The sequence below is a fragment of the Delphinus delphis genome, chromosome 20 (genome assembly GCF_949987515.2).
Source record: "Delphinus delphis chromosome 20, mDelDel1.2, whole genome shotgun sequence".
Taxonomy (NCBI): domain Eukaryota; kingdom Metazoa; phylum Chordata; class Mammalia; order Artiodactyla; family Delphinidae; genus Delphinus; species Delphinus delphis.
In genome coordinates this window covers 8,651,712-8,672,660 of record NC_082702.1, presented here as the reverse complement: position 1 = coordinate 8,672,660, position 20,949 = coordinate 8,651,712, and the positions used below count along the sequence as shown (strand labels likewise).

The following is a 20,949-nucleotide window of genomic DNA, read 5'->3' as shown; positions in this document are numbered from 1 at the left end:
GACAATACTAATTCAATATGTGGCACAGTCAGAGCTCACGTGTTGCTGGTGGGAGCATTCATCGGTAAAATGTCTCTGGAAAAAAACTAAGAATCTGCTAAAATCGAACCTGGGCACGTTCTGTGACCTGGCAGTTCCGCTCGTGGACACACACTCCACAGAAATGCACGTGTGTCCACCCAAAGCCAGGGTGTGTTAGCAGCATTATTCGTAACTGGAACCCAGCCAAATGCCCATTGACAGAAGAATAGTTAAATAATTGTGATGAATTCATGCAATAGAAGGACTAAACCGCAGCTCCGGCAACATAATGGGGGTGGGGGCAGCATCAGCTGGGCTGCAGGGGGCTGCTCAGGGTTTGTTTCTTGGTCTGGACGCTGGTGGCGCAAGTATGTTTCACTTTCTGGGAAAACTCACCAAACTAATAATGATGTGTGCACCTTTCTGTATATTAAGCTTCAAGAGAAAGTTTTAAAAGGTTGTTGAATGAGTGCCTACCCACTTTGTATTTAGAAAGATCCTGCTAAATTGAAGTTGTACAAATTCCCCTCAAGGAAGATGAAAGTGCCCGTTTCCCCGACAGCCTCACCAGCAGTGAGCATCATCTTTTTAACCTGGGTCAATCTGATGGGTGAAAAATAATGTTATAACGAGGGTTATTTAAGGCAGTTCAGAACAGCAAAGGCACAGCCCCACCTGGAATTTTTGTGCATGTATTGGAACAGACATGTTTCCCCAGGTAATTAATGGATAGTAAGAGCTTCTGGAACTGTTAAGGGCCGTAGAATTCACCCCTGAGGGGCTGTGACCTCTGGGCCCTCAATTATGACAGATGCCCTGATGGCTGTCTCTGGCCATTTAAAGTTTCCTCCCTTCTTCCACTTATTTCTCTGTTTTTAATACCTTTAGTTGGGAAGTCATTTTCAGGGGCCATAACAGAAAAGGGATAGAGATTTGACAACCAAACAATGGAAATATTTTGAGAGGGTAGAGTCACCATAAAGCCAAAAGACAAGCAGCAAACTGGGAGAAGTGTTTGTAATATCTGTGATGAAGTTTAAGATCCAAAATATATAAAGAGCTGCCACAAACCAATAAGAAAATGATAAAGAGCCTAGGAAGGACACAGTCAAAAGATTTGAACCCACACAGAAGACGAAATAGAAATGACCTAGAATAATATGCAAAGATGCTCGGACTCACTGGCAATCAGGGGAAATTAATGTAAATCAGTACAGCCTATTTGGAAAGACATTTGGGAGAATCTATCAAATGACCTGTGAAAAATGCCGCTTCCCCTGGACCAGTGATTCCACCTTCAGGAATTTATCCTACAGATACACATATGTCTGGAAATGACGTGTGTAAGGATATTCACACCAGCTTTGTAGGAGCAAAATATGGGAAACAGCGTCAACATCTCTCCATATAGATCTGCTTAAATAAAACCCATCCATATAATTGACCACTTATGCAGCCATGCCAAACAACAAGCAGGCTCTGTATTGATACAAACAATATTTCCAAATTTTACTAAGTAAAAAAAAAGCAAGTTGCAGAACCATGTGTGATATCCCAATTTAAAAAAAATTGACATGTTTCCATATGCTCACGTAATTGAATAGAATCACACACCAGATACAATAGATACGCAGCAAACTTGAATGATGGTCATCTCTGTGGAGGGAAGGGCAGGGGATAGGAGGGGTGGGGACAGAAGACAGGAAAGGGTGATTTTTCTTTTTAAATCAAGATTATTGAGGTCTAGTTTACATACAATAAAATGTCAATACATTTTGGCAAACACACCTGTGTAACCACCATCTCAATCAAGACAACATTTTCTTTCTTTTTTTTATTTCATTTAAAAAAATTTTTATTTTATATTGGAATATAGTTGATTTACAATGTTGTGTTAGTTTCAGGTGTATGGCAAAGTGATTTAATTATATATATATATATATATATATATATATATATATATATATCTCCATTCTTTTTCAGATTCTTTTCCCATACAGGTTATTACAGAGTATTAAGCAGAGTTCCCTGTGCTATACAGTAGGTCCTTGTTGGTTATCATTTTGTATGTAGTAGTGTGTATATGTTAATCCCAACCTCCTAATTTATCCCTACCCCCCTCCCCTTTCTCCTTTGGTAACCGTAAGTTTGTTCTAGGTCTGTGAGTCTGTTTTGACACAGAACATTTTCAACACTGCAGAAAGTTTCATGGTTCCCCCCTCTTCGGGTCAATGCCCTAGCCCAGCCTCAGCCCCAGGCAATCACTGATCTGCTCTCTGTCACCATTTATTAGATTTCTCTTTTCTAGAATTTCACATAAATGGAACCATACAGCATGTCCTTTTTGTGACAATCCAGTGTCTGAATATTCTACAGTCTCTTCATTCTCTAGATGTTTGGGTTGTTTCCAGTGGGAAGCTATTTGTGAAATAAAGTTGCTGTGAACATTCATGTATAAGGTTTTATGTGGATATGTTTTCAATTCTCTTGGGTAAATACCTAGGAGCAGAATTGCTGCCTTAGGTAGGTGTATGTTTATGTTTAAAAGAAACCGCTAAACAGTTTTCCAAAGTGGTTCATCCACTCTACCTTCCCGCTCACAATTCGAAGTTTCCGGTAGATCCACTTTGTGGTTTTTAATTTTCATTTCCCTGATGACTAATGAACTCGGGCATCTTTTCATGTTCTTATTGGCTATTTGGATGGTCTCTTTTGTGAAGCGTCCATTTAAGTGTTTGATCTATTTTCTGTTGAGTTGTCTTTTTCTTCCTGGTTTGTAGGAGTTCTTTATATATTCTGCATACAAATGCTTGTTGAATGTCTGGACTACCAGTATCTTATTTGTGGCTTGCCTTCCTATTTTAATGATGTCTGCTGACGAACAGACCTGGGTGAACAGACCTAGAGCTGGGTGATGGCTGAATAAGTTATGCCTCGGAGCTCTCCTTGGCTGTAGAAAAAGCAAGCTCTCCACGCAGCACAGAATCATGGTTAAGGGCATGGATTCAGGAGCCAGACAGCCTGGATTCAAATCCCAGCTCTGCTACATACTCATTGTGCAGCCTTGGGCAGGTTACCCAATCTCTCTGGGTGTCAGTTGCTCCATCTGCAAAATGGAGGGTAATGAGATTATCTATCTTGCTGGGTTGTTTCAAAGATTAAGTGAATCCATATATGTAAAGTGCTTAGAACGGTGCCTGGCACATAGTAGGCGTTATTTGAGTGTTTGCAGTTACACCACGAGCTGTGGGAGTGAGCACAGTGATATCTTGAGATACCATGTAGAAATCTGATGGCACTCTCATCTCTAAAAAGTCTGGCCTTGGACTTCCCTGGTGGCGCAGTGGTTAAGAATCCACCTGCCAATGCAGGGGACACGAGTTCGAGCCCTGGTCCGGGAAGATCCCACGTGCCGCGGAGCAACTAAGCCCGTGCGCCACAACTACTGAGCCTACGCTCTAGAGCTCACGAGCCACAACTACTGAGCCCGCGCGCCTAGAGCCCGTGCTCTGCAACAAGAGAAGCCACCGCAATGAGAAGCCGGCGCACCGCAACGAAGAGTAGCCCCCGCTCGCAGCGACTAGAGAAAAGCCCGCGCGCAGCAAGGAAGACCCAACGCAGCCAAAAATAAATAAATAAATAAATTTATTTTACAAAATAAAAAATAAAAAGTGTGGCCCTGTTTCCTCATATTCTTTCCCCATGTCCCTGCCTTGGCCTGTCACCCCTGAAACCCACAAGGGAAGCCTCCCTTGTCTCTCCCAGCTTTTGGTGCTTTGCTGGCGATCTTTGGCATTTCTTGGCTTGTAGATACATCACTGCAGTCCTCCGTCTTCACATGGCTGTCTTTTCCTTCTGGCATGTCTGGGCATGTCCAAATGTTCCCTTTTTATAAAGAACATTTTTATAAGGAACATGTTTACAGTCATATTGGATTAGGGCCCACCCGATGACCTCATCTGAACTTGACCATCTGCTAAGACCCAAATGAGGTCACATTCACAGGTCCTGGAGTTTGGACTTCAGTATATCTCTTTGGGGGACAGAATTCCACTCATAACACCCCTCCTTTATTCCACCCTCCATGTGGCAGCCCGAGGGGCAAAGCACAAACCGACTCTGTCCTTTCTCTGCTCAAAGTTCTTCCAAGATAATGGGATATTATCAGCCCTAAAAAGAAATGAAGCACTGCCATGACACGGATGAACCTTGAAAATACTATGCTGAGTGAAGGAAGGCAGACACAAAAGACCTCGTATTGTATAATTCCGTGTATAAGAAACGTCCAGAACAGGCAAATCCACAGAGCCAGAAAGTGGATCGGTGGTTGCCTGGGGTTTGGGGCTGGGGAGGGGGAATCGGGAGTGACTTTTGGGTGGGATGGAAATGTTCTAGAATTGATTGTAGTGATGAATGCACAACTCTGTGAAGATAAGAAAGTCATTGAACTACACACTTTAAATTGGTGAATTTTATGGTATTTGAATTATATCTCAATAAAACTGCTATCAAACAACTTCCCTGGCTCCCCAGCGCCCTCTGGAGGGATCCCGGCCTCATTGCCCGGCCCCACGTTCTGATGCATCCGCGCGGGACGACCCCACACTGTTGTGGACAGGTAACATAAGAGGCTGCAAAGCCACACACAGGAGACACTGCCATGGACACATATAAGGAGGCCCCCAGTTATAAAGACTCACTTTGCCACATGATCCCACCCAGACACACCCCCAGACCGTACCAGGTGGCCCAGTGGTCTCGCCCACCATCCCAGCCAGACACCAAGGTGGTGTCTGTCAGGGATTCTGTCAGCTGTTGAGTATGTTTATCTCAATTGGGCATTCCAGAATTGGGGAAGTTATCACAGGATGGATTCGGGGATGCCCTGGGCCCACGGTGAGACGGACCTGAGTGGAAAAAAACCATTAGTCATCTGATCTAAATGAGCACCCCGTCTGACTGGTTGGCCACATTGAAGTTTGGGGTCTTTGGGAATCAGCGTGAGTTCAGAGCCGGTGTCTGGCAGTCCCCGAAAGGTCTGATTATTTCGTTTTTCCCAGTGCGCAGTGACCCTGGTCAAAGGCCGTAAGTCCCTTTGGGGAAGACCCGTAGAAAGATTAACAGTATGAATTTTGGGCAGTGTACTGGGGTCCTTCCTCGAGGGGACCCGGCCTCCCCTAATTCAAGGGGCCTTGGGTCTGTAACCTGGCTCAAGCCTGGGGATTGATGGAGGGCCCGTGACTCTCTGGTTTTAGGATTCAGGTTAGACTTTGGTTCACTAGACCCAGAACTCTTCCGCGTATGCAGACCAAGCCAGAACTTAGTGGAGAGGACCTCTATTTCCCTCCTAGGAGCGCCATGATCAACTCCCAGCGCCACGGTCTCTTCTGATTGTTGTTTGCGGGGCTGTCCTTTGTGGTGGCCACGCCCACCGCGGGGTGGTGGCCACGCCCACCTGGCCTTCGGCGGCTCAGTGCCGCGTCTTAGCCCCTGCCGTCCCCGGATCGGATGATCCCACTGTACTTGTTTCCCAGTTCAGGGGCGGCCACCGTGAGGTCTGGTCTGCAGAGAAGAGCGGCCGTGGAGACACAACCAGGCTTTGGACATACGCAAGGTGGTCCCCAGTTATAAAGACCCACTGTCTTGTAGTCATGGACACGCACTCACACGGAGACATACAACCTATGAGGCACAGCGTGACAGCCACAGCCCTTCCTCGGTGACATACGTCCCATTCAGTAGTAGGCTCGGCGGCGGACACACTCCTGGAGGTGGCCGCTACACCGATGCCCCTCCCCACAATGGCACGTCGACCCCAGCATCCTAAGTCCATGGCCTCAGCAGTCATGCAATTGTCACACACACGCACATGCACCAACCCCGGTGACCACTTGGCCCTGCCATCCAGCCCCACACGGGCCACCCTGCAGACCCATCAGAGTCCCCGCCTCTCTGCCCCTTCCACTCAGCAACACCAACCCACTGCACAGGCAGCCTCAGAACTCCAGGTTCAGCTGGTTCCTCACCCCAGGAAGTGGGGGAGGTATTTTTAGTTACAATTAACCTCCCGCCCAGTTTCTCTCCTCCCCCACGGCACAGCCAATTGATTTAATTAGAGAGGATTAAATGAGAGGTATTTTCAACCAGGTGGGGGAGGGGGAAAGGAGAGCTTCCCCTCCCCCACCTGCCAGTGTCCCTTTGCCGGCCAGGCCAGGTTGCAGGAATACAAAGCCCTCCCCTTGATGTAGACCTCAGGCCTTGGCCCAGCCCTGCCCCCTCCCCCATAACCCTCCCCCACCCGCCTTTAAAAATGGGGAGGTGTCCGAAGTCCTTCTTGTTGTATATCCCTCGTCCATCCCACTTCAGTCCCCGGGAGTTTGGGGAGAGACAAACTGTAATCGTAGTCACCAAAACAATTTGTAACTCAGAAAACAATCGGTGATATAGGCCCTTTAGAAATCATAGACTCTTAGAATTCTATTTTTAAAAATGAGGGGTTGTGAGGCAAGTGGTTAGCTCACAGCCTGCCTGGGTTCTAATGGGAACACCCACTCTCCAGCTCTGTGACCCCGGGCGAACGATTTCACTTCTCTGGACCTCAGTTTCCTGATCTGGGAAATGTGGCCAGTGATCATACCTCCTCCTGGGGCTTAGTGGTAAGCGTTTACCAGATTGATAGGTATAAACCTCCTGGAACAGAGCCTGGCACAGCACGAACTAGAGAAAGGGTAAATAAATGTGTAAAGGAGGCACCTGTACTCCCATCCCTGCCCTGCTCTGCTTTTTATGACACTGTCAGCTTCTCACAGACTAAATGATGTGCTCATTTATTTGGCCCATCGTGGGTCTTCCCCACTAGGACGTCCGCTCCCCCAGGGCAGGGTCTTGGGTTTGTTCACTCAAGTGCAGGGACGAGCAGAGGGTGCGTGTCCAGGGCATACCCGTGGCCAGGAGGAATGAATGACGAGGTGAAGGCGGCTGAGTCTCAGAACTATGGAATTTCTTCCTCCGTTCTTCACCTGTTTCCCAGGCACCTGCTGGGTATAGGGTGCTTGCTGTCTGAGGCCCCAGGTCACCACAGTGACAGAGAGAGACAAACTCCTGCCTTCTGGAAGTGCTGAGGTTCCAGCCAATAATGAATAGGCAAATAAGTGATGGAAAGAATTCCAGGGAGGGGGTGATGGGGGACAGGGAATGAGGTGAGAGAGAGTGGTGGACAGAGCGGGGTGCTTTGGTTTGGCTGTTCCTGTCTTTGCAGAGGTGACCTCTGAGCCAGGAAGGTGTCCCAGGCAAAGGGAACAGCCAGGACAGACACCCCGAAGGGGGACTGAGCTGGTCATTTTCCACAAACAAGGTCAGCCTGCTGGGGTATGTTACCATGTAGCCCAGTCACTCCTGTTGTCCCCACTGCCTGCCAGCAGAGCCCCCTTGCTGACCTGTGGCTGGCCACAGATACACAAGAGAGCCCTTTTGAAGCCACAAGAACTGCCCAGATCAGCCTACTACATCAACCTGTAGATTAATGTGCTAAAAATTAATTGGCCTTTTGAACCATGAAGCTTTGGTATGGTTTGTTACACAGCAATAGCTAACCGATACATACCGAGGGCCTGAGGAGAGAGCAGGATAAAAAGCATCAATTATTATTATAATTAGTGATTCATGAGCTTCAAACTGATGAGAATTTGAATCATGGAAGAGACCCACGAACTCAGATTGGTGGCCTTTTGTTTTTAAGACTTTATGCTTAAAAAAAAAGGTAGAAGACAACACAAGAGGGGAGTGGGGGAGGGGGAAAGAGGGTGGGCTGGGAGGATGAAGGGAACCTCTCTAAATGTCGGATCTGGGTGACCCTCCTTCCCTGATGGCCCCAGCCCACCCCCAATCCCTTCTCTGTCCTAGGGGTGGGGGGGTACCCAGCCGCCATCTTCTGAACTCCCAGGCCCAGGATCTCAGCTCAGGTTCCAGGCAGAGGTGAGGGCAGAAGTGGGGCACAGGGCCTGGAGGCCTTGTCTTTGTCCTTGAGAGACCCTCGAGTGGGTGCTCAGGCCCCTCATGTCCCGGCAGGGCCCCAGGGAGGTAGGCATTGAGTTGGGGGGGCCATAGGAGGTGGGGTCCTGAAGCCAGAGGGCCAGGCATCGACCAGAAGCAGGTATGAACCTGGCAGTCACAGTCCAGAGGTTGGGGTCTGTGGAAAGGAGAGGAGAGGCCAAGTCAGGAGATGGAGAGGGCGTTTGGACCTACATCAGGCCTTCTGCGCTGTCCCCACCAGCCCCACAGTGAGAGGGACACAGAGAGAGAGACAGCGACAGAGGCAGAGAATCAGAACAGAAATGAAGGGAAAGAGACAGACAGAGATGAAAAAAGACAAGGAGACAGTCAAGACAAAGAAAGAGATAAAGATAAGGAGGGCTTCCCTGGTGGCACAGTGGTTAAGAATCCACCTACCAATGCAGGAGACACGGGTTCGAGCCCTAGTCCAGGAAGATCCCACATACCGCGAAGCAACTAAGCCCGTGTGCCACAACTACTGAGCCTGTGCTCTAGAGCCTGTGAGCCACAACTGCTGAGCCCTCATGTCACAACTACTGAAGCCTGCGCACCTAGAGCCTGTGCTCTGCAACGAGAAGCCACCACAATGAGAAGCCCATGCACCGCAATGAAGAGTAGCCCCCACTCGCTGCAACTAGAGAAAGTCAGCGTGCAGCAACAAAGACCCAACGTAGCCAAAAATAAATAAATTAAAAAAAAAAAGATAAGGCGAGAGGGACAGACAGAGCAGGATAGAGAAGAGACATGGAGATAATCAGAGATGGAGATGTGGAAAGAGAAAGAATGAGAGAGACAGAAATAAAGGGAGAGACAAAGAGGAAAAGGCAGGGATTGGGAGAGACAGAAAAGAGTGGGGAGAAAAGGCAGCTTGCTTGGGGAGCAGGATAAGAAGCTCCCTCCATCACTCTTGGTCCCAGAGGTCCCCTGACTCTGGACCAGGGCTCACCTGTCTGCAGTTGGTCAGGGCAGAGCTGAGACCCCCCATGGACCTGCCGGGCACTGAACAAACCTCTCCTCCCAGGCTCAGGCCTCCAGTGCTCTCCAAGCCTAAGCCCTTGCAGGTCTCCACTCTCATATCCCAGCCTTTCTGTGGGCCTTGATTTCATTACTCACCCAGTTGACACACCAGCCTCAGCCCAGCCCAGTCCCTTTGTATGTACGTGTGTGTGTAGTGAGGGACTTATAGCCTTTGCATATACTGTTCCTTCCTCTCCTGTCTCACTCCTCTTATTCTCCTGGTCTCGGCTCCAAAGTGCCCTCCTCCAGGAAGTCCTCCCTGAACACCCCAGCCTAGGCCCGATGCCCCCTCTGGGTTCTTCCAGTTCTTGGGTTCCCTCCTCCCAGCCCTGCCTACTGTAGGTCATTACTGTCTGGGGACAGATCTGTCTCCCCCACTGGACTGTGAGCCTCATGGGCACAGGGCTGGGCTGTCATGGTCACTGCTGTGTCCCCATCACCACCCAGCACAGGGCTGGGCACACAGCTGCTCAGGGAATGTGTATGGAATGAATGAATGAACAGATGCCAAACCAAGGAGTTTGGACCTCATCCAATGGGCACTAGGGAGCCACAGAAGGGTTTTAATCCAAGGAGAGTCAAGATCTGATCTGTGGGGCTTCCCTGGTGGCGCAGTGGTTGAGAGTCCGCCTGCCGATGCAGGGGACACGGGTTCGTGCCCCGGTCCGGGAAGATCCCACATGCCGCGGAGTGGCTGGGCCCGTGAGCCACGGCCGCTGCTTTAGAAACTCCAGGCAGCCTCTCAACCCTGGGCGTTTGCACATGCTGTTCCCTCTGCTTTTCTAAGCTGAGTGAACCTGCACAAGTGAACTCTTCTCTCCGAGCCTCAGTTTTCTTATCTGTAAAATGAAAATAATAATAGCTTCTCTCTTTTGGGGTTATTGTAAAGACTGAGGAGATACTCTAGACTGAAGACTTGGGAGAGTAAAAGAATGCACCCTGCTACCTTGCCCCCAACTTTCTGCCCAGTGGTCTCCTATTCATCCTTCAATGCCCTACCCAGAAGCCACTTCTTCTATAAAGTCTTCCCTGATATCTCAGAGATAGCTGATGATAGCTGTGTTTTATTGTTTGAACTGTTGGACTAGATTGCCATTGGTTTCTAATGTCCACTTCCTCATGAGCCCAGAATCTTCTCAAGAGCTGTACCCTACCTGAGGCATGTCAATATGTGTTTGGAAATGTATGTAATATGTGGATGGGTGGATGAGTGGGTGGGTAGGTAGGTGCGTGAATGCATGGGTAAGTTGACAAGTGGGTGGACATGTGGGTGGGGGGATCAATGTGGAGGTGGGTGAATGAGTGGGTAGCTGTATCTTCTGATGGATGAAGGGTGGTGGATACACACATGGATGGATCCACGGGTAGGCAGGTAGGTAGGTAGGTGGATGAATGCATGAATAGGAGGGTGGATGTGTGGGTGGATGGATCAGTTTGGAGGTGGATGGATGAGTGGATAGGTGGGTGGATAGATGAATGAATGAGTGGATGAATGTATGTTTGGATGGATGCGGGGGTTGGTGGATGATTGATGGATGGATAAATATATGTATGGGTGAATTGATGGATGGATGGATGGATTGGAGAACCCTCAGTTCAGAGACGCAGGCTGACCCTGCCCTGGGTGGGCTCACTGTTGGAGTCTGGAGGTCTTACGAGGGGTTGAGAATAGCACAATCTCCAACCTAGTGCCCCTAGACCTAGGACACTCACATCTCTCCTGACTCCAGCCTCTATAAATAATGCCACTCTCCTTCTAAGTTCAAACTCATCCCCATTGATCCTGGAAGACAAAAGAGGAGTGTTAGTGGTCTTCACCAGACACCCCCATATGCCCCACTCCCCCTTCCTTCCCCAGGGGACTCCTCTATCAGGACAAACTGAGTCATCCTTTAAGAGGGTGCTGGTCCTTTAAGGAAAAGTGGAGCTTTCCAATGGGTGGTTGAAGCCTGGAAGAAGCAAACTCTGGGAGGAAAGGTGGGAACCAGGAAATCTGCATTTGCATCTTCGACTCCCCTTTTAAGCAAATGAAGCTAGGTATTTTTCAAGAACTTAATCCCAGAAGGTGGGGCACATTGTTTGGAGGAGGGGCCTGGAGTGCTGGGGGTGTGGCTTAGTTAGGGGGCGGGGCTTACCTGGGGGCCTGACAGTCACTTGTGGCTGAGTCTCCGTGTAGGCCCCCATGGGCTGGCCCTCTGGGCTGAAGGCTGCACCCTGCCCTGCTAGGGGAGTTGACGGGTGCAGGCTGAGCCCCAGGATGCCCGGTTCAGGCTTTGATACTCCCCCGGCAACACTAGGCCCTCTCTTCCCACCTTCTCCCTGTACCTGTGCGGTTGGATTGATCGATCATTGGTTGCACGATGCGTCTCCGGGCATTAATGAACCTGGGAGGGGGCCATGGAAACGGAGGAGGGTGCAAAGAGGGAGTAGAAGAGAGACAGAAATGAATACACAGGGACAGAGAGAGAGCAGGCAAGAGAGGACGGATACAGGGGCGGCAAAGCAGAGGCAGGACGAAGAGAGGCTCCGAGGGGCTGTGGGGCCTCCTTCAGCACCGCGGACAGCGCCCGGCCTCCCACCCCGGGCTGGCCCACGGAGCGCCCAGGCCTCCGGTGTCACTCACCAGTTGTTGACTTGTAGGATGGTGAGCCCCGTGTCCTGGGACAGCTGTTTCTTCTGCTCCTCTGAGGGGTACGGGTGCTGTGGCCACCAGCAAGAGTCACCCTGCTTGCCTGGTTGCCCTCTGATCCCCCAGGCCTGGCCTGCCCAGGTCCCAGGGAGTTGGTGAGCCCAGGCTGAGGCAAGGCCGGGACAGCTGGCGGCCTGTCTGAGCTTCTCCGTGTTCCCCGGGGCCCAATGGAGGGAGGCAGAGCCAAGCTTCGGGCAATTACACCGGTGGGTGTCCCCCAACCTCTTCCAGCAATTAGAGGCTAATTGGCCAGCTCTCATCAGGGAGGTGGAGCTGCGGGAGGGGGGAACTGGGGGAACTCCACCTCCCTGGGGAAAGGAGGCAAAGCCCAGCACCAGCCCTCTCTGCTGACAGGTCCTTGTGCATGTCTCTCCCCGTCACAATCTCTACCTTTCTCTGTGTCTGTCTGTCTGTCCCTCCCCCAATGTGACTCAGTCTCCCCCTGTGTCTCTCTTGCTCTGACTCTGCTCTCCATAACTCCCCATCTCTATCTTTGTTTCGGCCTCTCCCTGTCTGTCCTCCTGTCTCCCTGAGGCAGGGTGGTTTGCTGATTAAGGCCAGACTGCCTGCATTTGAACCCACTTCTGGCTGTGAGACCTCTGGGCCTCAGTCTCCTCATCTGCGAAATGGAGCTAACGACATCGCTGTCCTCATGGGGTATGTTTGGCTGGATGGTGGATGACTGATGGGTGGGTGACTGGATGGGAGGGTCTGGGGCGGGGGAGAGGACTGAATGAGTCCAGAGCCCTGAGTGGCACCTGGCACACAGGTAGTGCTCATGGATGTTTGCTCTTGTCAATCCCCATCTGCTTGAGATTTTCCCTCAATATTTCCCTGCTGCCTCAGTCTCCCGTCTCTGGGTCTCTCTCCGGGCCTCAGTTTCTGTGTAGCCATCCTTCTCCATCTCTCTCTCTGCCCACCCCGCACCAGGGCCCCAGGGCTCTCACCGAGAGGTGCTGGAACAACCAGGCTCTCATGATGTTGGTGGCCACCTTGGGGAAGATCCCTCTCTTCTTGTTCTGCCGGCGCTCGTGGTCCAGCTCTTCATCCTCTCCCCCAGAACTGGGAGAGGCCACATTTGTGTCTAGTCCATCTCCTGAGCAGGGAGAGGCATGCTGTGCTGTGGACGGGAAAGGTGGGGGACCAGAGGGACCCAGAACTTTCCCCCAAGGCACCACTCCACACGCCAGTCATCCTTGCCCCTCTGGAAGTCCTACCTGCTGTCTAACTTCAATCCTCAGACTGACTCCCACCTTTCCCCTCCACCTCTCAAGCTTCTCACCTTGGTCACTGGAGTTGTCACCACTCTGGGAGGCCAGGCCCCCGCTGGATGGACCCGGGGTCCCCAAATGTACAGACCCGCTGTCTTCTTGGTCTCTAATCCATGTAGTATTCTGGAAAATAAGACTCGGAAGTCAGTGCCAAGGCTTGGGGTATAATACACTACAGTGGCTAAGACCACGGGCTCTGGAGCTAGGAGCCCTGACTGTGAAGACTGTGTCTGCCTCTCTCCTGGCTGTGTGTGACCTTGGGCAAGTCACTTCACCTCTCTGTGCCTCAGTTTCCTCCACTGCAAAAATGGAGGACAACCATCCCCACCCCCCTCACAGAGTGTGGTAAGGATTCAGTGAGTTAATTTACATAAAGGCACAACGCAGTCACTCAGGAAAGGTGAGCTTGTACAGATCTCTGGCACCTGATCAGAAATCCCGGGAAGCCAGCGCTCTTTCAAAATTCAAAACTTTTCATATCTTTAGGCAGTGCACACGCCACTATTTCCTAACACCTCCACAGTGTCTGGGGCGTAACCTCGTCATCAAACTCATTAACATTTCTGCAGCAAAATGGATGAATATTTAACTAAGTGGAATAAATAAAGGCTGTAAATAGCCTCTCAGTTCAGGTCAGATTTTGCTGCCAAATAAATCTGCACTAAACTTACGGGGAAAAAAACACCAACTTCTAGTTTTCAGAGATTTGGTGGTCTCCAAATTGCAGATCAGGGAGTCGGGGGTTGTATTTTCTTTATCCAAACTCCTACACACTTTGAGGAACTTGACAATGTGTTGAATTCACCCCCTGCCCCAGCTCTGTGTCCCAGGAGGCCTACCCACCTGTATAGATACATCATTTCTTTGTCATTTGGTTTAAGGTTCTTCAGTTGTTGGGAGGCAGACTGGGTGGAGGTGGGGATGGCAACAGCCGCCTGCTGTTGCTGAGCCCTGGGGTACACCCCTGCCCCTGGTGAATGTCCTAGACCCTGCCCTCTGCTTTGTAATTAGCCCCTCACCCCTGCAAACGGATGCAGCATTTGTGTCCTTCCAGGGCTCAGCCTGAGACACGGCACCTTAGAGCAGCTTTCTCTGGGCTCAGAATATCTGTGTGCAATTTAGTTTGAGGGCTTTGGGGATGGGTTGTGTGCAAACGACAGAATCATGAGGTCTGAAGGCTTTTGAGCACTGCTGGAACTGTCACCCTGCCCTTCTGGCATTGGATCTGATCGGATGAGCGTCCATGCCAGTGTACCTGACGCTGTCCTGAGACTGTCATGCAGCATGTGAGTGTGAATGTGCTTACGTCCGTGCCCGACAAGGCAAGGTTGTCCCTGGAGAAGAGGTGTCACGTGGGCAGAGCTGAGACACGCAGCCGTATTTGAGCGTGGTTGTGTCACTCTCTCAACCGGCCAGGTGGCTATACCTGGCAAATGCAAGGCTACGTTTATTTTTCTAAGCTTGTGGCTGTAGTTCTAGGGGTTGGGGTCCTATTTGGGAGACAGTGTGTGGTTATCCTGAGTCCTGCATGAGTGGGCAGGCAGCTCCGTGATTCTTTGGCGGGGGACGATGGCCAGAGGAGTGTGTTGGCAGCTGTGTGAAGATACAGAATATGGCTACGTCTCCGAGGGAGTTGTAACTGGTCAGCACACGCACATGGTGGGCTACTGAGTGGGTGCATAATACGGGCTGTGGGGCAGAGGGTCCCTGAGGCTTGTCTGTGACTGCTGTGTGCGCCTGCTCCAGTCTGCGTGGTTGTGGTGTGGCCACGTGCCTGTATTTGGGTGTCATGCTGTATAATTGCTGCATTGATAGTGTGACCACCTTGTGGGTATGGGCCTCACTGGGATCCGCACAGCTGTTGTGTGATTGTTGCCTGGGTGCCTAAGTCTATGAAACTATAGTCTGATTGTATCTGAGACTGAATGAATCTGGGGCCACGTGGCCACTGAGTGGCAAGGTGTGTGCCCACACCTACAGCAGTCCAATTGTTAAGAGGTTAGGGTAGGACTTCCCTGGTGGCGCAGTGGTGAAGAATCTGCCTGCCAATGCAGGGGACACGGGTTCAAGCCCTGGTCTGGGAAGATCCCACATGCCGTGCAGCAACTAAGCCCGTGCGCCACAACTACTGAAGCCCGCGCGCCTAGAGCCCGTGCTCCGCAACAAGAGAAGCCACTGCAGTGAGAAGCCCGTGCACTGCAAGGAAGAGTAGCTCCCGCTCGCCACAACTAGAGAAAGCCTGCATGCAGCAACGAAGACCCAATGCAGCCAAAAATAAAGAAATAAATTTATAAAAAAGAAAAAGAGGTTAGGGTAGCGTGTGTGTGTGTGTGTGTGTGTGTGTGTGTGTGTGTGTGTGCAAGCACTGTGGCTGCTCTGGGTCTAAGTGTGGCTGTAGCTGAGCTTATGTGTATACTGCACACACACACACACACACACACACACACACTCTCTCTCTAGAACGGCAGTGTCTCAATCAGGCTGTGTGATCTATGATGCTATTATGCCGTTGGGCTGTGAGTGTTTAAGTATGTGGCATATGCTATCACCTTACTGTGAGTGTAATGGGTTTTGTGGCTGTCTGTGAACCTGTGTGGGTGTAGCCAAGTCTATGTGTGGCATCTGCAGCTGTTGGGGTGTGTATGCGTCCTGTCATCCAGCTGTATTGCAGTCTGTGTGGCTGTTGCATAGTTGGTGCCTGTCCTGTGGTCAGGCCATGTCTGACTGTGCCTGTCTCAGGCTGTGTGGTGTGTTGTGTGTGCCCTGATACTGGAACCCAGCTCTCTGGGCATGCCTTTGGTTTCAGGGCAATGCCTGTCGCCCCATCCTGGGGCCCACCTGATCTGGGAGGCTCGGGCAGGAGGCCGGGTAGTCGTCGAGATCCTCCCTGCAGCCGCCGTCCCGATCCTCGATGACCAGGTCGATGGGCATCTTTCCCTTGAGGCAGGTGATGTAGCGGTGACAGAAGTTGTCGCACAGGTCGTGGACCTGAGGGGGCACCGGGGTACTGGGGGGGCCACCCGGGGGCCAGGGCTGGGGTGTATAGGGATGGGGGTGGCCTTCTGCTCCAACTCTGGTGGGGAGAGAGCCTGAAGGAGGGGTGGAGGGGGCAAGAAGGGAAGGGATGGGGGGCAAGTGAGGGCGTGAGGGGAAGTGAGGAGCACTCACCTTCTCCAGCTCCAGCAGGTGGAAACGGAGCACTTGAATGGCTTGTATCATCTGAAAACAGAGACACAAGAGGGGAGGGATAGAGGGAGCGAGGGAGCGAGACAGAGAAGAAGGAAGAGGAGAAGGCGAAAAAAGAGAAGAAGGAGGTGGAGGAGGAGAAGAGGAAGAAGAAGAGGAAGAAGGAGAAGGAGAAGAACGAGGAGGAGGAGGAGGAGGAGGAGGAGGAGAAGGAGAAGGAGGAGGAGAAGGAGGAGGAGAAGGAGAAGGAGAAGAAGGAGAAGGAGAAGGAGAAGAAGATGAAGGGGAGGAGGAAGAAGAAGAGAGAGAAACAGAAAAAGTGCATTGGATGACAAACAGAAAAAAGAGTGCAAAGAGAGACAAAGACAAAATGACAGGGGCAGAGAGAAATAGAGAACAGAGATGGAGACCCAGAATTAAGGAACAAGGGAGTGTGAGATTGAGATCAGAGACAAAGAAAGAGAAGCAAGAGGTGCAAGAGACAGAAGAGGACCCATCACAAGAAGAGTGAGTTAAGGTATGCTCTAATAATAGCACCACATCCTTTGCCTGCTTGCCCTTGGATCCATTTCCCACCCTTCACCTGAAAACTACATTTCCCAGAGTCCTTTGCCAAAGGGTTCAGCCAATAGGAAGCTCTGGTGGGAGCTGGAAAGCAAAAGGAAGGGACAAGTCGGGGTATTTCTCCCTCTCTCTCCCTCTCCTCCTTCTCTTCCCTTTCTCCCTCTTCTCTCTCCTCTCCTCTCTCCTTTACAGCTAACTGCTTTTATTCATTTTGATGTGAGCCCTGTTCTGACTGATAGAACAGCAAACACTTAATGAGTCCCCATTCAGTGCCAGGCATTGTGCTACAGGCTTAACTCTCTTTAACTCATTATACACTCGCAACAGCCCTACAAGATAGAAATTATTACTAGCTACACTTTACAGATGAGGAAAACGGGGCCCAGGGAGCTGGAACTACCTGCCCTGGTTCTTAGAACTAGTAAGTAGAGAGCTGGGATTCGAACTCAGGCCATCGAGTCCCTGTTCTCAAACTCTAGGCTACACTGCATTGCAAATGGGCAACAATGATCACTATTTGAGGACGTGGGCCAGGCGGTCTCCTCTTTGCTCCCACAACCAATCCCAGGGCTATGGAGAGTGGAACAGGAGACCCCCTTGGAGGAGAAGGAGTTGGGGAGGGCCCAGGTCTCACCAGATTGTCCAGCTCCGGGTTGGAGGAGAAGAGAGACCTCTCGGAGCGGACCTGGGAGAAAGAGAGAGGCCAGGGAGGGCACATCCTGTCTCCTGCCCACCCCACTTCACTGGTTCTCCTGGCGCACAGCGGATGGTGGGTGCCCACCTGCTTGGCAAAGGCTGCGATGTCCTCATTGAAGGAATCGGAGGAGCATACATCACTGCCTGGGGGTGTGCCCAGCCCAGTCCCAGCCCCATCACGGGGAGAACACGTGGCCAATTCACATTTCTCAAAGACCAGGGCCAGCAGCGGGAAGAGCGGGTGTCTGGGGAAAGCAGGGGGTGAGAGTTCACGAGGGGAGGGCAGGGGGGCTGGGAAATATGGCACAACCGGGAGGTGGAGAGGAGACCCAGAGGGAAGAGGTGGAGAGATAGAGACAGAGTGAGACAGAGTCAGAGAAGAGAAACATATCCAGAGAGACAAAGAAACAGGGCGGGGGCACATCCCGAGACCCCATGGAGCCCTCAGCCTTGTCCCCACTCACCCGTAGATCTCATCCTTCTCCCTCCTCAGGCCATCACTATCCAAGCCCAGGGGCGGGGGCTGGGGAGGCCGGTGGGGGCCGTAGGGCCCGGGGGCTCTCGGTGCCGAGGGCACTGCCTCCGAGAAGCCAGCCAGGGCTGCAGTGCTGTCCACGATGCCGGGGTAGTGGGGCAGCTCATCGTACTGGGTGGGGGAAGGTGAGAGGGGAAGAGCCCCAGGGACGTGTCAGCACCAACAAGAAACCTCCCTACCCTCGCACCCAGGAAATGCCCCCTCCTTGCCCCAGTCACCTGCCCTACTGTCCCCAAGTGTCCCAGCCTTGCTCCCTTAGGCCCCCGATGTCCCATGGAGCTGTCTGGGTGGGACTGAAGGCCCTGTCCTCAAGCCTTCCTTTGGACCCGTGGACTGTGAAAAATGTCCCGTCAGAGATTCCCAGTGTGTGGGCAGGAGGGTCCAGGGGAGAGAGACTGACCCAGGTCTTGGATCTGAGGGTCAGGGTTGGGGGGGGTCAGGGATTGGCTGGCTGGTAACTGCTAGCTTCTCACAGAGACTTAGGGGAGAGAGATTCAGAGAGAGGGAGAGAGATGTGAGAGAAGAGAGAGACTGGGAGGGAGATGCAAGAGAAAGACAAAGGGAAGGAGAGATTAGAGGGAGGGAGAGAAATGGTGAGAGAGACAAAAAAGGTGGAGAAAGAGACAAGAGATAAAGAGAGATGTAGAGTCAGAGGGAAGAGCAGAGAGGGAGAGACACAGGGAGAAGATACAGGAGAAACACGCAAAGGGAGACAGGGGGCAGAGAGAGAGAGGGAGGCAGAGACAGAGACAGAGAAGGGGAGAGAGAGGAGGGGAGAGAAATCGATTCTCGCTCCTGGGCACTGCCCATCAAAGCAGTTCATTGTTTGTACACAAATGTACACATACAGTCTCCCCCGCTTCAATTTCATTTCACAGATGAATATGCACGTCTGAGTGCATCTTAACTTGTCACACTCCACTCCCCATGTGGACCCACCACACACGCGCGCACACACACACAGCCAGAAGCCAGGCGCAGGAATGAATGAGTGGGTGAATGAATCAATGCGCGAGACATTTAGCACAGTGCCTGGCGCACAGTCAATAAACACTTGTTGAACCAAAGTGTAACCCGGCTCAACCACACCAACGCACTTGTGCCAACAGCCCCAAAGAGAAATCACGCGTGAGATTTCTGTGTCCTGTCACCACAGAAGCACACGCACCGGTGAAGCCAGGGGACCTTTAAGTCACCCACGTCCAATCCTTTCCTCGGAGATGAAGAAACTGAGGTTCAAAGAGGCAAAGGGACTGGAGAGGGGGAGGTACCAGTGTTCCTGCCATAGCGGGTGTGTGCACGGAGGGCTCTGAGTGTGTGCACGGAGGGCTCTGAGTGTGTGTGTGTGTCTTTCCTTTTCTCCTAACTTCTCCTGAGCACTGAAGTTAAATCCAACTGCCCCCCCCCACCGTTCATCGCACATCTCAGGATGTCCTCGAATCCTGCGGTATTCCTGCCCCCCTCCACCCCCAAAGGTGCCTGCTCACCTCTTCGCCTGTCTCTCCAACCCCAGGACAGCGGAAGAGAATCCCTTGGCCCTGCCTGGTGAGACCCACCTCTCCCAGCACTGTCCCCACGCCTAACCCTCTGGAGGACATGGAACAAAAGTAGACCAGGGAGAAGAATAGGGGAGGGACGAAAAAGAAGGGGGGGGTAGGATAACGGGCCTGAGATGGAGGGGAGACCAGGGGCAGAGAGGGGAGACTGAGGGGCAGAGAGAGGGGAGACCCGGGGTTAGGAAGAGGGGAGATTCAGGGGCAGCGAGAGGGGAGGCAGAGAAAGAGATGGTGGAGAGAGCGGGATGGGCTGATGGGGGCCAGAGCTCCCCAGGGAGGAGACGGAAGGATGGGGGATGCGACCACCGGCCGGGGCACAGGATCGTCCGCCCTCAGACCTACCCTCCGGGCCATGGGCTGATGCCGGCGGCAGCTCCCGGGTCCCTCCAGGGCCTGGCCGGCGGGGAGGGCGCAGCCAGGGGCAGCGGCCCCAGATGGCCCGAGGGGCCGACGCCAGGGGGTGGGGCAGGAGGCTGGGTGCCCGGCCCCCCCACCCCCACCGCCGTCAGCGGCAGGCGCCGGGCCGTACGGAGGCTCCGAGCATGGACCCCCAGCCTCCTGCCCCCGCGGGGGTCACAGCTAGGGGCTCCTGCCAGCGAGGGCAGGGGCGAGAAGGCGGGGGAGGGCCGCCCGAGGCCCCCTCCCCGGGGCCCCCAGTCCCTCCCCCGGGTCCTGGGAGGATGGAACCAGCCCGAGATCCACAGACCGAGAGGCGGGGGAGAGGGGGGCGCGAGGGGGCCCGGCCCGGGGGGCGGGCGGCGGGCGGCGGCTCCCAGCGCGGTGCGGGGTCCCGGCGTTGGCGGGCCGGAGGGATGCTGGCGGCTTCGTCTCTCCCTCTCTCCCCCTCTCCCCCTCTCCCCCTCTCCCGGTCTCTCCCTCTCTCTGTGGTCACATCCGGAAGTTCCACAGCGGAGATGCTTAACCCACTGTCCGCCGGCGGCTCCGCCGCTGGAGGGGCGGGGCGGGGCGGGAGCGTCCGGAGCCCCTCCCCTCCCGTCGCCCTCCCCACTCCCGGGGGCTGCGGCCGCTCTCGGGGGCGGTTTTTTGTATGGGAGTCTCGCAGCATCTGGTCTGCCTCGGTCGCCACCCCTCCTGCCTTCCTCTCTCCACGTCGCGCGCTCGGGTCTTCTACGCCTGTCCCCCTCCCGGCCGCCCCAGGTCCCTGTCTCTCTCTCTCTCTCTCCCCCCTTTCCTCCTCCTTTCCACCCGACCCCGTCTCTCTCTCTCTCCATCTCCCTGCTTCCCTTTTTTCGCTAGGTCTTCGAGTCTCTCTCTCTCCATTTCTTTTTCTCTTTTTCTCTCTGTCTCTGTGTCTGTGTCTCTCTCCCATCCTCTGCTCCCCACAGCTCTGCCCCGCTCCTG

The 20,949-nt window shown here is 52.8% G+C and overlaps 1 protein-coding gene across 11 annotated transcripts; it reads right to left on the bottom strand.

The window, feature by feature from the left end:
- Positions 1-7,739: 7,739 nt before the first annotated feature.
- On the bottom strand, positions 7,740-20,496 carry MEIS3 (Meis homeobox 3). 11 transcript variants are annotated; one of them, XM_060000267.1, is made up of 14 exons: positions 19,930-20,496; positions 18,250-18,364; positions 17,961-18,142; positions 17,582-17,741; positions 17,435-17,485; positions 16,219-16,269; positions 15,889-15,987; positions 13,062-13,173; positions 12,727-12,899; positions 11,714-11,790; positions 11,416-11,474; positions 11,226-11,312; positions 10,804-10,873; positions 7,740-8,209 (listed from the first exon to the last, which is right to left on the bottom strand). In XM_060000267.1, the coding sequence occupies exons 2-13, from the start codon at positions 18,304-18,306 to the stop codon at positions 10,824-10,826; spliced, it is 1,158 nt and encodes a 385-aa protein (XP_059856250.1). In that variant the 5' UTR covers positions 18,307-18,364; positions 19,930-20,496; the 3' UTR covers positions 7,740-8,209; positions 10,804-10,823. The 11 variants fall into 11 exon arrangements, with proteins under 11 accessions (XP_059856250.1, XP_059856253.1, XP_059856246.1 ...); XM_060000270.1 differs by having other exon boundaries at positions 11,226-11,309; positions 12,727-12,875; positions 19,930-20,495; XM_060000263.1 differs by having other exon boundaries at positions 7,741-8,209; positions 11,226-11,309; positions 15,889-16,038; positions 19,930-20,493.
- Between the last annotated feature and the right edge of the window lie 453 nt (positions 20,497-20,949).

Bases quoted from the DNA above. Each gene is read 5' to 3' on its own strand.
- MEIS3 (XM_060000262.1), bottom strand. From the start codon at position 18,306: ATGGGACATCGGGGGCCTAAGGGAGCAAGGCTGGGACACTTGGGGACA. The intron at 16,270-17,434 runs GTGAGACCTGGG...CTCTGTTTTCAG, and splicing joins ACCCGGAGCTGGACAATCTG to ATGATACAAGCCATTCAAGT. The intron at 10,874-11,225 runs GTAAGCCCCGCC...TTTGTCTTCCAG, and splicing joins AGTGACTGTCAGGCCCCCAG to GATCAATGGGGATGAGTTTG.